At 44.3% G+C, this 18,260-nt stretch overlaps 1 protein-coding gene across 3 annotated transcripts in view; it reads left to right on the top strand.

Moving 5' to 3' along the window:
* Positions 1 to 18,149, top strand: part of LOC102400714 (phospholipase A and acyltransferase 3) — a 31,742-nt gene extending 13,593 nt beyond the window's left edge. For all 3 annotated transcript variants that reach the window (XM_006050829.3, XM_025286563.2, XM_006050830.3), the window contains exons 3-5: positions 5,360 to 5,462; positions 7,985 to 8,253; positions 15,219 to 18,149. In XM_006050829.3, coding sequence (XP_006050891.1) covers positions 5,360 to 5,462; positions 7,985 to 8,253; positions 15,219 to 15,320 — 474 coding nt within the window. In that variant the 3' untranslated portion in view covers positions 15,321 to 18,149. The remainder of the gene's footprint in view (positions 1 to 5,359; positions 5,463 to 7,984; positions 8,254 to 15,218) is intronic.
* Positions 18,150 to 18,260: the final 111 nt, after the last annotated feature.

The following is an 18,260-nucleotide window of genomic DNA, read 5'->3' as shown; positions in this document are numbered from 1 at the left end:
GCACACAGGTTTAATTGTTCCAAGGCATGTGGGATCTTCCTGGATCAGGGATCAAACCTGTGTCTCCTGCATTGGTAGGTGGATTCTTCACCACTGAGCCACCACGGAAACCTATAAAAACTTTCAATCTTTTACTTTATGCTTTTTTCTTTGGACTTTAGAATGTCTTTCTCTATTCTAAGATCTGACATGTACCCACCTATATTATTTTAGGTTTTATTTTGTGGTTTTATGTGTTATTGATAAATGTTAATGATTTTTAAGCATTATTAACATGGTAATAATATTTACAGGCTTCAAATGCAAGATGGTTTTAAGAGGTTTTGGTGACAGAGAATATTCACCTTTTCCAATTAAAAAACTGCAAGGTCATCAGTATGAAGGATTTTTTTCCCATCTAAAATTATTAAATTTTTTTTTATCATAAAAGTAATTCACATTGATTAAAAATAATAAAATAATATAAAATGTAAAAGTCTCTGAATCTCAGTCCCCCACTGTATATAGTATATAACAGTTTGATGTATTTTCTGTAGCTCATACATAGTGTATAATATGTTTTGCTTATAAGTGTACAATTAAAAAAAATTTTTTTATAGGGTATAGTTGATTTACAGTGTTGTGTTAGTTCAGGTATACAGCAAAGTGAATGTGTTGTACGTATACATATACCCACTCTTCTAGATTCTTTTCCCATATAAGCCATTACAGAGTATTGAGTAGAATTCCCTGTGCTATACAGTAGGTTCTTATTAGTTATCTGTTTTATATACAGTGTTGTGTATGTGTCAGTCGCAATCTTCCAGTTTATCTCTCCCTACTCCCCTCCCCCCAGAGCCATGTTTATTTCCTACATCTGTAACTCTATTTCTGTTTTGCAGATAAGTTTATTTGTAGCCTAGTTTTAGATTTAATATAAAAGCAATATCATATATTTGTCACAATGATGTTTTTGAACAAAAATGGGATAATGTTTTCCAACTTATCTTTTCGATTGCTTCTGTGTCTGCTCATGTAAAACCAACCTGTTCTCCCTATTGGCTGTAAATACATACACATATAAGATAATTATTTCACTGGTCCTTATTAATGGTCATTTAGGTTGTTTTTCTAATATGAATTGCAGAGGCCAGACATTGTTCCCCATTTGCTTGCTAAGGAAAATGGCTGTTACACAGCTCATTATAAGCTGTGCTTTTGTGGAGAGGATAAAGACTTTTTGTTCTGAAATCCCGTGGGCGCAGAGTCTCAGCTTTGCCATTGTCATTGCCTGTGTCGTGTGGGAGAGCCCGGGTTACTGCGCTCGGGAGAATTGCTGGCTTCCTGCTGGCTCACCTGTTCCTGGGGGAAGAACCACCTGGCATAGCATACCACTAGATTTTAGAGCTGGGGATCAAGCTGAGTGAGGGATGGATCACTTTTGATCCAAACTTAAGGGCCAGAGAGGGAACATTTTATCATGTCTGGTCTCTGTTGCCGTAGAGAGAAAACAGCATTGGCCACAATGTAAATGATGGGGATGGCTGTGTGCCAATAAAACTTTATAGACGCTGGAGTTTGAATTTCATATAATTTCTTGTGTCACAATATATTCTTCTTTTGACTTTTCCCCCAACCATTAAAAAATGTAAACATTATTCTTTGCCAGCAGACGAAAATAAGCAGAGGCACACAACGGGCCCAAGGACTGTAGTTCTCATATTTCTAATTTATAACACGATTTCTTGAGTTTTAAATTTTGATTCAGCACAGTTGGCTGTGTGTATCATTAAGCAGTTGTTTCTCCAGTTACAGTTTAGTGAAAGAGTGTGAATTATTCATGTCTTGTGATCATGGCAACCTGTCCTCACTGGTCCTTGCAAGACCCCTTGTCTTCTGTTTATTTTTAAGTTCCATTATATCATCATTTTTCTCTCCATCTTCCGAATGGTTAGCTAGCATCCTAATATGTTTAATAGGTGTTCTTTAATTTCTAAAATGATGTGTGTGTTTTTGAGATTCTTTTGTTGTTGCTTTTTAAAAATAATTTTTTGGGTATGGGTCTGATAGGACATGTATTATTGGTTTGTGTGTGGGTGTCTTTAATTTATATAAGTGGTATTTTGCAGAGCTCAGTCTTCATTTTTCCACTCAGCACTGTAGCTAAGATTGTCCGTGTCGTCAAGTGAACACCGAGTCCTTGCTTCTAACTGGTGCACAGAGTCCTGTGGGTGAATCCATCCCCTTTTAGATCATTTTTAAAAAGAAGTTTCTTTGAGTGGTGGCATGTTTTAAGCTAGTGAGTATTTGGAAATATGTGCCTTTTGCCTTTTATAAGAGAAAGGCAATATGATTATTAAAAAAATCACAGCCTTTTTGCTTTCAAATTGTAGATATCCATTTTTCAAAGTTAAAAATTTTTATTAATTAAAAAATTAAGGTCGAATTTACTCCCTTTGGTGTTCAGTTCAATGGGTTTTGATAAACACATACAATTGAGTAACCAATCACCATGATCAAATACAGAATAGTACAGAAACTTTCATTGCTCCAAAATTCCCTCATACCCCTTTCTTGTCCACCCCTTGTAGCCCCTGGCAATCATGGATTACTTTCCTGTCCCATAGTGATGACTATTATGGAATGACATATAAGTGGAATCACACAGTATGTAGATTTTTACTGTATGTGGATTTTTGGTACGGCTTTTTTCACTTAGCATCAGTATTCAGTGTTACAGAGTCTGAGTTTCTTCATAGATATTTATGTTGCTGTGTGTGTGTGTGTGTGTGTGTGTGTGTGTGTGTGTGTATAGTAAACATGTTTCTCTGCATAGGTCTTCTTTCATTGTGATTTGCTTGGGACACAGTGAGCTCCTTGGGTCTGCGTACCTACTGGCTGCTTATTGCTCGACAGCATATTAAGTGAAAATGTTAGTCGCTCAGTTGTGTCTGGCTTTTTGCGACACCATGGACTGTAGCCCACCAGGCTCTTCTGTCCACGGAAATCTCAGGCAAGAATACTTGAGTGGGCTGCCATTCCCTTCTCCAGGGGATCTTCTGACCGAGGGATTGAACCTGTGTCTCCTGCACTGCAGGCAGACTCTTTAACGTATGAGCCATCAGGGAAGCCCTCATATTACTCAAGTCCAAAATGTCTCCTTTTCTAATCTTTAGGCTCCCTGAGGGCTGGGTCTCTGCCTTGCCTTTATGTCCTGGCTTATTCATGGAAATGCCAGTTAAGTTCCCTTCTGGGGATCCTTGAAAACCTCCTAACTCTTACTCAACAATTAATATACATTTTCCTCTTTTGTTTTGGAAAACAAATGGGATTTGTAAGTTGTAACCATTGTCCAGTGTTCTGAAATAGATTCTCAGTAAGGTCTGGGTGCCTTTTTCTGGGAAGATAAATTATAGTTGCTGCAATAAGACAACATGATTTGTCTGTATACTTCCTGCCACAGGGGATGCTTCTTGGCAGTTTTAGTGCTTCTATAAATAGAAATGAACTGCCCTTGACCCTGCTTCACAGCCACTGTAGAGTGGTGATGGGCTATTCCCACTGCTCATCATTGCTATCCCAGGGAGTCCACACTCCCTACTCATCTTTGATGGAATCTCTCAGTCAGGCCAGAGTTTGGAGGTGGGATGTGGACAGACCCCCAGAGCAAGGGGTGAGGGGGAAAGGACAGATGGCTGGAACAACCTCTGAGGAGCTCTATCTCCAGGTGTCCCAAAGAGATTTACGGTTGGTTTAGACGAGGGAAGTCCAGATCGGAGTGCCCCCACCTGCAGCTCTTAGCACAGTGTCTGGTATTGGGACCTCGGTACATTGAATGACAGTGGTCTTGAAGCTCTCCTGACTGTTCTCAGGCTCTGGGCCACTGCTCTCATCACAGGGTGGGGCTCTGAGGAGCGTTTCAGCATCCTTCCCACCTTCCCCTGCAGACTCACGCAAACCCTCACTCCCACATGTGCCCACTGTGATGTAATGAGAAATGTGTATTTAGTCTTGGTCCTGAGCTTCTAAAACCCGAGTAACTTCCTGAGCAGTGGGGTTGAGAGGAATGCATTTCATCATTCAGAAGAAGCCACTTTCAACTAACCAGTGATCAAAGAGCTGGAGGTAGCATTAAGCACCATTGAGCAATGATCTCATCAACTGAGCCTACATGATGAAGCCTCCACAAAACCCCTAACATGGGGTGTTGGTGAGAGCGTGGAGGTGCTGGAGAGCAGTGGTCCCCAGAGGGGGCAAGGAAGCTCCGAATCCCTCCCCTTACAGCTCGCCCTCTGCATTCCTGGCTATTCCTGAGTTGCATATTTTCTAGTAAATGGGTCATCTAGCAAGTAAACTGTTTTCCTGAGTTCTATGAGCTGTTCTGGCAATCCACTGAACCCAAGGAAGGAGGCTGTGGGAACCATCAATTTACAGCCAGTTGTTCAGAGCGCAGGAGACAACTTCAGCTTGCACCTGGCATCTGAAGCGAAGTCTCCTGGGGCTAAGCCTGTGGGGTCTGCGCTGACTCTGGGCCGTGAGTGTCAGAACTGAGTTAAACTGTGGGACACCCAGTCAGTGTGCACTGAGGATTGAACTGCTTAGTGTGGGAAACCCACACATCCGGTGTCAGAAGTAGAGGAGTGAGCACAGTGCAGAGAGTTTTCCTTTGCTTGTCACACACGCATGCAAGCACTCTCACCCTCAGGAGGAGCAGCCAGGGGGACATTACTGCCAGAGGCTGACACCACCTGTCTTCCAGGCTCTGGGTCAGGTAGGGGGAGTGTCTGTGGAATACTGTGCCCCCCAGATTTGACAGCCTCTGTAGGGCCCCCAGATGGGCAGTAGTCAGATAACCCGTGTGCTTGCCTGACGGTCACTGTGGTGGTCAAGACGATGGCCTGGGAATCAGGCGGCCTAGCATTGAGTCCTGGTCACATCACTCAGGGGCTGGGTGGTTTTGCAAAATCTCCCTTCCATCTCTGAGCCTTGATTTCCTCTTTCATCACACGGGGATCACAACAGTGCCCACCTCATAGGCGGGTTGTGTGAACTTATTGAGCTGCACCTGTGAAACGCTTAGCAGAGTGCTTGACTCAGAGCTCGAGTTCAGTCAATAATATTAAGAGTAACAGGAAGGTAGAAGCCCCAGCAAATGAAGAAACCCTTCAGGTGTGCACTTTGCAAGTCATAAAGACAGATGGGCAGGCCCGTAGTCCCTGCAGTTCTGGGACACAAGTGTGTGAAGTGGGCTGGGCGGGCTCGGGAGGACATCCTGGAGAGCTGTGAGATGAAGGCCGCTGAGCTGCTCCCTCTGGGCTCAGCCCCGCCCTGGTTCCCAGCTCTTCCATCACCTCTAATGGCCTTCTTCTTGGTTTTGCAGCCTGAACCCCAGCCTGGAGACCTGATTGAGATTTTCCGCCCTTTCTACAGACACTGGGCTGTCTACATTGGCAACGGATATGTGGTCCACCTGGCCCCGCCAAGTAAGGGCACCCAGGGCCTCCACTGTGCTGAGGCTGGAGCAGAGGGGACAGGGGGGAGCTGTGGGTAACCAGGGACCCCAACATTCTTCTTCCTCCCCAACAAGACTTCAGCCACACTGGCCTCCTTGCAGCCTTCCTTTCTGAGGTCCTTGCTTTTGCTCTCCCTTCTGCTTGTGATGCTCTTTCCTGGCTCTCAGCACAGCTGCTTCCCCTTCATCATTCAAGCCTCAACTCAAATGGCCATTCCTGAGCGTGGACCTCCCCAGCCTGAGTGAGGGCAGCTTCCCCTGGTCATCTGCTCCTGTGTGACTTCACTTAATCTTCCCCACAGCCTTTTCAAAACCTAAAAGTATCTTATTTTTTCTGTTTGTTCATTGTGAGTGTCCTTTCACCAGAGCATAAACTAGTTGAGGGCGAGTGGGGTGTCTAGTTCATGTTCCTCTTCAGCACCTTGGACAAGGCCTGGCACATAGTAGGGCCTCAGTATTGACTGACTGTGCTGAGTGGGTGTAACTGCTGGACAGGAGACAGGAAAGGCATGACAGGGATCTGGGTGGACAGTGTGACACCCATCACTGGGTGAGCAATGCTCCTTAAAGAGAAAAGATGCTTCTATCTGCATCTTCTCATTGGAGCTTCACAGGAATCTTGTGAAATAGGTGAGGCAGGGGGACTGACCTCATACTACTGAGAAAATGGTGGAAGTCAGAGCTGGAAGGAAACTTAGAGAAGAGCCCAGTACTAATGAGACCCAACACTTGCTGGGCACCAACCCTATGCCAGGCACTGGTGGAAGCACCTTACCTAATCTGTTTCTTAAATCCTTGCAGCTCCTCATCCACAGCTGTAGGCACATGGGGTGCAGAGAAGCTAAGCCACTTGTCCAAGGTCACATAGCAGGAAAGTCCTGGAGTTGGGACTCAAACCCTGGCTGACTCTCTATTTCCTGCCTTTAAACCTGATGCTCTGCTGTGAAGTCTGAGGTTCCCCCAAATTCAGTCATCGAGTGTTTGCCTCATCCAGGTGCCCTTTCTCCAATTGTTTAATTAGTATTTTGTTTAATAGACTAACTTTAAAAAGTAAAATAATTCTTTTAAAAGGAACTTTTAAATTCCTAAATTGATGTGTGTTCATGAATCCATCTTAGCTTGTCTTTGTGGATTCCCAGTGGTGGCTCAGCTAAGTTAAGTGACATGTCAAGACCGTGCAGTGATGGAACCAGAATCAGCACACATTGCTTCTGCCTCTGGGTCTGTGCACACTCTCACCAGGGTGGCACCCAGCGTGTGGAGTGTAAGGAAGCCCTCACTGTTGGGTGTCGGCTCTGAACTTGCACCTCTGGAGCTGGAACCTCCTGAAATTCTGTGCCCCAGGCACCTAGCTTGCCTCTCCCCAGTCCCAGCCTACTACCTGCCCGCTGAGGGGCTGAAGGTAGATGGGCCTCTGGAGCTTCCCTGATCCAGTCCCCACGCTGACCCTCTCCATAGACTCAGGGCTCAAACACAGCACCTTTTTATTTATTTCACTGAATCCTTTAAGCACCTCCTGCCCTACTAGGAGGTAATCTGAATTCCTCTGATTTTCCAAATCTCATAGTTGTTCTCTGGGCAGAGGGGTTCAGTCCTCTCTAGAAAGCTGAGCAGAACAGGACCTGCACTCTGATCAGACCCTCTGGCCATTGCTTGTTGCTGTCACGTGGCATCACAGCGCAAGATGGGTCCTGCCCCATGTAACGGGATGCTTCCCCTCCTGGGAGAGACCGAGGGTTCCCAATCATGGCAGGGCCACAGAAGCTCTCTGAAGGACATGAGTCTCCTCTGTGATGTTCCCTGGGACCCACCTCTTTAAAGGCAAGCCCAGTTTTCAGCCATCATACCCTCCCTACATGATATTAGCTGGTGACCTCAAGAGGGATCTCTGTGTGGGCACCAGCTTTTGCTCCACACCATCCTGGCCCCTGTATTGACCCTAAATCCCTTTCTTCAAGGCAGTTTCACTTCTGGAAACCTGTTGCACCTTCTAGCCCCTCAGCATTGGCCAGGGTTGTGCCAGTGTACCCCTTGAATCTCCCTGGTGTCATACCTCTAGGAGCAGCCATGGGATTTTGGTCCCTTTGCTCCAAGGGGAATGGGATCCATTCCCAAGATCCATCCACCTTTTCTGCAGTGATCAGCTTTGTGTGTGTCAGGGAAGTGGAGTCTTGGCGGGATCACAAAAAATTCACACTCTATTCTCCCAGGGAGGTGGGTGTGCTCAGAGCCTGTATTTGCACAATCACGAGGGCCACTGGGGTGTCACAGGGTGTGCAAGGCCAGCTTCTGTAGGTTAAAAAAATCACAACAAATTATGGAACTTCACTCCTTGTTTCAGATAAGGAGACCAGGGACCAGAGACCACAAGGGTCTTATCCAAAGCCACACAGCTCTGACCCTGACTCATCTGCTCATCCCCTTGTTGGTGTGGTGGATGCTAGGCTGGGGGCCGGCCCAGGACCAATTGTGTTCCTTTTCCTGAATCCACAGGCGAAATCCCAGGAGCTGGTGCGGCCAGTCTCATGTCTGCACTGACCGACAAGGCCTTAGTGAAGAAGGAGCGGCTGTGTGACGTGGTTGGGAGAGACAGGTACCACGTCAACAACAAGCACGATGGCAGATACTCGCCATTGCCTCCCAGCAAAATCATCCAGCGGGCAGAGGAGCTGGTGGGCCAGGAGGTTCTCTACAAGCTGACCAGCGAGAACTGCGAGCACTTTGTCAATGAGCTGCGCTACGGGGTCCCCCGCAGCGATCAGGTGGGTCCTCAGTGTGCCCCCGTCTCCACCTTCTCAGCTGATGCGGGCATCAGTGTGGACTTGGCTGGGGTGGAGACAGGCGCACAAACAAGACAGGAGAGCAGAGACAGAACTGTCCTCAAGAACATCATAGTCAGGGTGGGGACAGGGGTGAGGTGATGGGCACCGCAGACAATTGGGAGTAGGGGATGCTGGCTGAAGGCTTGAACACAGGCATTATTGTCAGCCCAGTTGCCCAGCCCTCCCTGGCCGCCTGGCCCTGACATGGACCCTTCCCACAGCCCCAGAGGCAGGTTTCATTGTCCTGCTTAACAGATGCACAAACGGAGCCCCAGAGCACTTGTTGGTGGCCTTTCTTGTCATCAAACAAATCTGTGTTATCTCTTTTCCTGAGAGCTGTCTCCAGCTGTGCTGATAAGTAGCAGAGGTGAGATTTGAATCCCAGGTCTTTTTGATACAGCTTTTCCTGCTTATAAAAAGTACTGTGCCCAGTCCTGCTGTAACCCAAGGGGCAGTCCAGGGGCCCCCAGGGGATGTTTATTTACTTAGTTGACTTTAGCCATGGCCACTCTCTTTTTTGAATCACTTCTCCTGGGAAACTAACTTCCTCCTCATTTTCTCTCACTTCCTCCCCTCCTTTTCTGGCCCTCCTCCTCCTTTTGAGTGTGTGTGTGACAACATTATTTTTAAAATTTCTTAGATACCAGTTGATGCAAAGGAGTATGATTTTTCTTTTTCTTTTGATGAAAGGTGAGGTTAAGATCCATCAGGTTGTTGATTTTCATTACTTTTTAACTTTTTGCTATTTGGTCTCTCCCTTGGTCAGTGTGGTGGTCAGGTAGCCCACAAGGCCCCTCTGTCGATGGGATTTTCCAGGCAAGAATACTGGAGTGGGTTGCCATTTGGTAAAGTACAAGTGATGATATTGATCTTGGAAGGTTACTGTGTGAATTAGATAAGAGCATCCTTATGCTTAGCATAGTGGCAACTAAGAAAATTCTCTTAATAAATTGTGGGAGTTGAAGTGGTCATAATGGTCCTCATTTTCATTCGTTCTCTTGGTTCACCCAGTGTCTTGTCCACTGGCCTGTCTGGGCCACAGTGACATCCTGGGGAGGCATTCACCAGCAAGGATCATGCTCAGCCTTCTTCCTCATACTGCTGATAACCAGCGGTGTTTACTACACTGACCTGCATGCTGATTAGTTCATCCATATATATGTACATATATGCAATAAATATATAAATATGTATATGTGAATGTGAAAGGCGATTAATATAAAAATCGAGGAATATCAAGTACACCCCTACCTGGTATGGACAGGGTAATACTGCCAATGTTTGGTGAAGAGTTCCAGAATCTCTGGGTCACAGTCTGGTTTCAACTTCTCTGACAGTTTATAAGAGCCTCCTTCTGGGAAAGTCATTGGGCAGGTCCATGAGAGGAACCTCATTAGGTTACAAAGGTGATGAAAACAGAAGGAATCTGGGGGATTTTGGCATCAGCACACGTGCCTATTGGGGAAAATGACATTCGAAAGCTTTGTCCTGAGTCACATTGGATGCATCCTGTCATCCTAGTATCTGTCTAGCAGCCTTTAGAGACACCCTTCAATTTTCTCCTGTGTTAATGCTTTTACCCTCTGAAGCTCACATCTTTCCCATTCTTGGATTACTCTCTAGTTTTGGTGGAATACCAACTTGAATAGATTCTGAGAAAAGGTGCATTTTAAAAAGACTGGGCATGCCTGAAAATATCTTCATTTTATCCTATTTGATTGATGGTTTGACTGGGGATGGAATTTTAGGCTGAAAAAAATTTTGCCCCAAATTTGAAGGTATTGCTCCATTGTTATGTCATTTAAGCTATTCTTGCTGAGAAGTCTGAATTCATTCTGATTTTCGAGCCTTTGTATATGACCAATTTTATCTTTCTGGAAGTTTATAGACTCTTCTCCTTATCTTCAGTGTTCTGAAATTTATCTATGATAAACCTTGCACAGATCTGTTTTTATGAATTGTATTGGGAACTGGATGACTCCTTTCAGTATGGAAACCCCAATTCTTCAGTTCTGGGAAGTTTTCCATTTTCTCTTTTTTTTTTATTCCGGAGGTTGTATCCCTAGACTGCGCCTCTGATTTTCTTTTTTTAAAATTTTTATTTATTTCTTTCTGACTGTGCTGGGTCTTCATTGCTGTGCTGGCTTCTGATTGTCATGGCTTGTCTTGTCATGGAGCATGGCTCTCGGGCACGTGGCCGTGAGTAGCTGCAGCACGGGGGCCCAGCAGTTGCGGCTCCCGGGCTCGCAGCACGGGCTCAATAGTTGTGGTGCATGGGCTTAGTTGCTCTGTGGCAGGTGGGATCTTCCTGGGTCAGGAATGGGACCCGGATCTCCTGTATTGGCAGGCAGATTCTTTGTTACTGAGCCACCAGGGAAGCCCTCTTCTGATTTCCTTATCTTCTCTCTCCTGTTTTCCAATTATTTATCTTTTTAAATAAGAAAACTAACATTTACTGGTATATTTAGTATAATAGAAGTTTTTTAAAAGTAGCATTGATGATGTCAGAATAAAGAGAAACTTACGCTAAATAAATCTGATTTCATAATTTGTGGTACTAGGTAACAGTTGAGGTCCCAATTAGACCTGGCTTCAACTTCAGGTAAATGTCCACCCTCCTATGCAGCAATAAAATAAAAAAAGAGATTACTGTGCACATTTGGGAAGTAATAAATTTAGGGTGTTGTATTAGGAAGATTTATAAAATATCTCTTAATTCTGTCATTTTTAGTTCTCCTTTAGTGGTTATTAATAGACTGAAGAACAAATTCAGAAGTTCATATAAGTAGAACATTTTATTTCAACACAGTATTATTACATAATCTAGTAAAATACGTTTGTCAGTACACAAACGTAATATTTAGAGCGTTTAAATACAATTCCAAATCTTGAGATAGTAAAAGAACCAAGAAATATTTGTTTATTGTTCATTCTTTCTACAAACATCTTTGTGAAAAGTGAAGCAACACTAACCAGACACCTGCCATTTCTCTTCCTGAGCCTTTAGCCCGATGCACCACTCATACACCTGAAAAAGGCGAAACAGCATCAGCAGTTCTCCTGGACCCCCTTCAGAGAACACAAAAGCAGGGTAGACTGCAGAGCAAGGGGAGGCGCCGTGTAAACTGTTCCCAAAGATTTCCCCTTCACTTCTTGGCCTAGATGAGGGTTTCTCAGCCTCAGCACTGTTAACGTTTTGGGCCATCGACAATGAAGTTAAACCTTCGTTGTCCTGACTTGCTCTGTGCATTGAAGGATATTTAGCAGCGTCTGTGGCTTCTACCCTCTAGATGCCAGTAGCCTTCCCACCCCCAGGTGTAAGAGCCAGAATGTCTATGCTAAGCTGCTAAGTCACTTCTGTCATGTCCGACTCTGTGCGACCCCATAGACAGCAGCCCACCAGGCTCCCCTGTCCCTGGGATTCTCCAGGCAACCCACTGGAGTGGGTTGCCATTTCCTTCTGCAATGCATGAAAGTGAAAAGTGAAAGTGAAGTCGCTCAGTCTTGTCTGACTCTTCGGGACCCCATGGACTGAAGCCTACAAGGCTCCTCCTTCCATGGGATTTTCCACGCAAGAGTACTGGAGTGGGTTGCCATTGTCTTCTCCAGAATGTCTATAGATATTGACAAATATCTCCCAGAGGCCAAGCCTCTCCCCTCCTTGAGAATCATTGGCCAAGGCAAGCAACGATCATAATACACGGTGTGGCCAAATTAAAATGCAGCTTCCGCACTTGTCCCATCTCACCAGAGAGGGTGGAAGTAGCGGGTGCTGGACAATGTCCAGCAGTAGTTTTCTTTGTAATCGCTGTCAAAGCAGCAACTCTCTTTTTCATTTAACTCATGAGGACATTTGTGTTTGTGTTAAAAGAATCTGATTAGTCATTATGTTTATTTGTGTTCAGCTCTTTAAAGCAGACTAGATTTTCCTTCAACAGACTACATGTGACTCGTAACTTTCCAGTTAGAAAGGGAAGCAATAGATTAAAACCAAAATGTAGTTTGTGCTTTCCATGCCTGAGTATTCTAAAACAGATTCTCCTATTTTCCATCTACTTACCTAAAAATACTCGGGTTTCAAGAAATGTATCCTTAGTAAGCTTTTGTAAATAAGCCTTCACATTGAACAGTACTTTTTAAAAAAAGCAGCTAGGAGCTACACACTCAGGCTGAAGTCTATTCTGTGTCAGATAAAATTTTAAGATAAGTAGAAATTGAAGATTTGGCCAATGGTAATGTGTATATTTCATAAACCTGGATAAATTGCAGGGTGTTATTTAAAAATTACTGTAAATATTAAAGCCAACTTGCTGTCAAATATTTTATAAACATTCTTAGTTTGTAACCGCTCATAGTCTGAATTGCTCAGTTGCTCAGTTGCTCTCTGAGTGATATTACTCTTCTTATATCCACTTACAACATTGCTGAAAGTAAAGAAAGCACATTCAAGCTGTCTTTTTCCTAGAAACAATTCCAGGACTTAACTCAGAGTGGACGTTTTAGCATAAGCAGCTGCTGCTGCTGCTGCTGCTAAGTCGCTTCAGTCATGTCTGACTCTGTGCGACCCCATAGACGGCAGCCCACCAGGCCCCACCGTCCCTGGGATTCTCCAGGCAAGAACACTGGAGTGGGTTGCCATTTCCTCCTCCAATGCATGAAAGTGAAAAGTGAAAGTGAAGTCGCTCACTGATATCCGACTCTTAGCAACCCCATGGACTGCAGGCTCCTCCGTCCATGGAATTTTCCAGGCAAGAGTACTGGAGTGGGGTGCCTTGACAGAATTACAGTTTGCCCACTTTGAAAAAAAAGATAACTAAAGACAATTTTTCTCCTTCGTAATATTCTGATTGAAGACCTCTGATGCACACCATGTAGCCTATTTTCATGATCAGAACTCCTGCAATTTCAGCACAGTGGCTGGGCTGGACCCAGCAGCCTTGCAACAAGAAAATCATCAATGACATCTGAAGGGAGCACTGTCTCTCCCAGGAAGATCATTCTTTCTGTAAAATTTGCACCCTCAGAACTAACTATATACTACTTTTGTATTGAATTACATACTTTGTACAAAGCATGAGCACAAACAATGAGGCTATTGTTGTTTTCCTTGACCAAGTACCTTTTGTATGAACTGGCTCCATCAGCATTTCTTCTCACACTATGAGGTTCTGTAAAGAACTGGGGTCTTATTGTTCCTACTCCATAATCTGCAAACCATTTCTCCCAACCTAACACCTAGCTTAGCAAGGAAAACACTGGATACAAGTGGTTATATGCAGGTTCCCTAGCAAGACCGAAACAGAGCCACGGGTGCCATAAAGCCAGCCTAATTTCCTTTCACTGCTGCTGCTGCTGCTAAGTCGCTTCAGTCGTGTCCGACTCTGTGCGACCCTGTGGACTGCAGCCTACCAGGGTTCTCCGTCCATGGGATTCTCCAGTCAAGAACACTGGAGTGGGTTGCTATTTCCTCCTCCAATGCATGAAAGTGAAAAGTGAAAGTGAAGTTGCTCAGTCGTGTCTGACTGTAGTGACCCCATGGACTGCAGCCTCCCAGGCCTCTCCTTCCATGGGATTTTCCAGGCAAAAGTACTGGAGTTGGGTGCCATCACCTTCTCCGAATTACCTGTCACAGGAAGCTCTCAAGACTGACCGACAGTGGAACTTAGGTCAGTTTCCTCATTCGAACTTCTGTCCTCACGTGTTCTGCTGCCGAGGATACCAGTTCTGGGTACCTGGTGATCTTAGTTACACTGGGATATTTCCTGGAATTTCATATAGCTTTGCTGGACACATTTATGGCTCAGATAAGCCTGGGCAGCGCCAAGATACATATTTTTTAACCACTGAAGCTTTCCAAATTGTTCTTTATATTGGGCATGTGTGAGTTTTGCAGCCACAAAATATACAACCTAGACAAGCTCTGTGCTTAGGGTACCAAGGGCAGAGTTGGCGGGTCATGTAAGGATGTGGATTTTGGGTTTCAGGTCCACATTTTCACCCTTTATATTATTGAGATGTCTGATATATTGTCTCATTGGATTTCTTGGCATCAAACCATTAAGAAAATCTTTTCCTTTTTGAATCTTGATTCTGCTTAAATGCCTGGTTTGGTTTCAGGGGAGATGTCTTGATCCATGTTCATGATACTCTTTTAGTTGGGAGAAGTAGAGTTTTGCCGACTGGGGCATTGTGCCTTCATTGCAGTGAGTGTTCTCTGAGTCCTAGTGAAATTATGCCTAAAACTAATGACTTACTTTATTTCTAGTTGGAGTTCAGGAAAGAGTGAAATTTGACATATGTTCAATTTTTACCATGAAACTTACTCTTACTTTTGTCCCAGTGTTTTTTTTTTTTTTTCCTATTATAAGCAATACAAGTCAGATATCTTAATAGTTTAATGTATAACCTCACTACTCTTTTTCATAGTTGAGTCATATATTTAAGAACATGCAAAGGTCAATGGTTGGCTGGACTGTGCTCTGGGGATTCAGCAAGGGTGAGATAAGTGAGGGATTTGTAGGACAGAGGTCAGAGTTTATTAAGGATTCAATAGCAATTCCTCTTCAACTTTACACTTACTTCAAGAGCTCCCTGTTGGCCTGCCAGGATTTCAACCATCTGGCTTCGTCTCCCTGTCCTTTCTACAGCCACCCTCTGGGGCTCTGTCTGCTTTAAAAACTCACAGGGTCAAAGGAGTTTCCCTCTTTATGCCTGTGTACTTTGTTGGCAGCTGGCCCCATCCACCAATTCCTTTCCCATCCTGCCCTTCTCTCCCCATTTCCCTGCCAATATTTGTTGACTCCTGAGTTTGTCAAGGAAGCTAAGGGGCATGTCCAGCTCCCTGATGTACAGTCTGTTCTGAGCTTCCTGACACAGAGTCTGACTCACTGTCCTCTCTCTTGCAGGTCAGAGATGCCATCATGGCAGTTGGCATCGCGGGAGTGGGCCTTGCAGCCATGGGCCTCATCGGAGTCATGTTCTCAAGAAACAAGAAACAAAAGCAGTGACTTTATACAGTCCTGTCTGCAGTGACTTTATACATTGAGGGGGTCTCGTTTGCCTAGAGGGTTTCTGCTTTGGTTTGTAGTTTTCATTCTATTTTACAATAAGGTTTATTTTCAAAAGAATAAAATAAAGCCCAGTAAGGAAAGATTTTATTGGGGGACATGCATCAAGAACTGTCTGGCATGAAGTCTGTTGAGGTTGCAGCGAGGCTCTGTTCCTGCTGATTCCAGGTTGTGCTCTGGGTCTTTGGTGATTTTCTCTCACTTTCGAATTGTGGGCTGTGTTCTTTGCCTGCAGGAAACAAAGTCCAGCTCTGGTTATCTCAAGTAATGGGTGTTTCCAGTTGTGTAGGTACAGGTGGGCAGCAAGAGAGACAGACAAACCTGACTGATATGCAAGAACAGGAACCAAGGGAAACCAGGACCCTTGACCTGGAACTAGACCCAGGCCGGCTTCCAGGAGTCAGCAGCCGGAGTCTGTAGATGTCCAGTGGGGCTCAAACCAAACCAAACCACTGCCATAATGAAAATTACATGCTCTGCCCAATCTTGTTTAAAACCTCCCCTGCTCTCCACAGCTTTTCTCTGCCTTATCACTTCCACCCCACAGTGATCCTGCGTCCTCTCCTCTTGGGGCTTCTCACGGCCCCCAAGTCTCTGATCCCACACCCACTCCTGTGGCTTCTCTTCCCATACCCGTTCAGCTTCATCCCTCCCCGCGGCCTGCGAGGCGCTCCTAGCACAAGCTCCTGAGAGAGAATCTGATTGGCTCCCTCACCACACTGGGCTGTCTCCTGATTGGATCAGGTGGCCCACTAGACCAATCAGCTCTGCCCAGTGGGGCCAGGTCACGTGGTACAAAGGCTGCCTCAGACCTTATGGAGTGTGGGTGTGGATGGTCTTATATGTGATGTGCCTGGTGCTGAGGCCTCTGGGGAGGGGTTAGGGAAGGAGGTATGACCATTTGTGATTGGTCCTTGAGGTTTGCCTCTGTTACTAGCTGGGCTTGGCAGATGTTCAAAGTGACCAGTTTCCTGAAACGGGCTTTTGTGGGCTCTTCGGAAGCACCCTTCTGGAGCCAATTGTCCTTCCCTCCACAAGGCAAGTCATCTCCTCCATCTGGTTGCCAATGTTTCCCTTGGCAGCCTTGGTTGTCTGGGGACCATGTGTGTGTGGAATCCCGGACAGGACTTATAAATGGCTCATTTCTAGTTTACTCCTGCTTGGACCATACCTGGTCTAGTAAAAACTTATGCTCATTCTTTCCCCAGTGTTGACATAAGCATAGTTTTCTTCCAGTTAGTTTCTTTTCGCTTTATCTTAGCTCTGTTGATATAACTTCTCATGCCTGTTTTCAAGTGTGCCAAGCTCAAGGGACACAGGCCAAAATTAAAGGGGAGTCTCTTGAAGGCCTTTCTCTCACACTGGGCAGAATGTGATGTGGACCCATGGAGTATAGATCTCCAAATTAATTATGGAATAAAAAGGAATGAGGTAAACTAAACACAAGAAAGCAAAACAAAAGCAGCCCATTCAATTAAAAAATAATGAAACATTACCTATAAAAAGTGAGATTTGTGGAAATAATCAGATAAGATGGAAGAACTAATTCCAAATATATTGATAGTGACCATAAATATAAATGAACTAAACTTGCCAAGTAAAAGACAAACATTATACTGGGTTAGAAAACGAATCCAGGGAATACTGTTTACAGCAGATACGATTGAAATATAAGGACATAAAGACTGAAGTTAATAAGATGGACAGTTTATGTGACAAGTCATTTGACGTTGTGAAAACATTAATGTTATCAAGGAAAAAAATTGAGGGTGTGTATAAAGTGTCCTAGACTGAAAGACATGTTGAGGACAAAGTAACTAAATATGAGAAAGGACTCTAAAAGCAAATTGGGTTTCCTGGGGAAATTTGAATGTGAACTGGATAATGAAGAAAATTAAGGAATCATGAATCTTATTAAGTGTGATAAAGGTATGAGGTTCACATAAAACACATGGCATAAAAATAGATGCAGACAAAGCAAAATGACCGAAAATCAGATTTTGACCCACGCCTTAGGCATATGGGTGGCCATTTTACTGCTACTTTTGTATATTAAAACATTTACATAGTAAATACCTTATAAATAGCTGAAACTTGAAAATTTAAACAAAATAAAACTTTCAAAATTATTTTAATAAATTTTATAGTAATATTTTTAATAAAAGAAGATATACTAGGCAACTACTAACTAAAAACTGGTTAATTCATTGATATTAATTAACTGAAAGCTGGCATAGCTATATTGATATCAGAAAATATAAGCTTTAAACCAAAAATGAGTACTAGACAGAAAGGATGAAAAGTGTATCATAATAAGAAATACACTTGGTCCTTGTCCTTGGTTCTGGGCCAGAGCGCCTAAAACCCTCAGAATTTCCTTGTTGATAGGCTTTATCTTTTGCTATTTCTAAGGAACCCCTTTAATCAACCTGAGTTTGTGCTAATGGGGTGACTTAGACCCTAAGATAGCCTTAGGATGGGGCTGGTCATCGGAAAGACCCAGTGATTAGAGGGTTGGAAATTTCAGGCTGCTGATCTCTAAGAAGGGAACGTGGGAGGGGGTGCTGAAGATTAAGCTCTATAAAACTGTTCAGCGAGGAGACTTGATGAACTTCCTGGTGGTGAACACACCAAGGTGTCCGGAGAGTGGCTGCCTAAAGAGGAGAGGGAAGCTCCTTGCATCTTCTGCCCCCACGCCTTGCCCTCCACCTCTCTTCCATTTGGTTGCTTCTGAATTGTATCCATCCTAATAAATTGGTAAACATTTAAGCTGCCTTTCTGAGTTCTGTGAGCCTTTCTGGAAAACTGCTGAAATGTAGGAGGGGTTTTGACAAAAGTACAGGTGAGTGGTGAAGGACATCTGATGTGAAGGAAGACAGT

The sequence above is a fragment of the Bubalus bubalis genome, chromosome 5 (genome assembly GCF_019923935.1).
Source record: "Bubalus bubalis isolate 160015118507 breed Murrah chromosome 5, NDDB_SH_1, whole genome shotgun sequence".
NCBI lineage: Eukaryota > Metazoa > Chordata > Mammalia > Artiodactyla > Bovidae > Bubalus > Bubalus bubalis.
The sequence above is the reverse complement of the archived record's forward strand: the minus strand, read 5'-3'. Positions and strand labels throughout refer to the sequence as shown.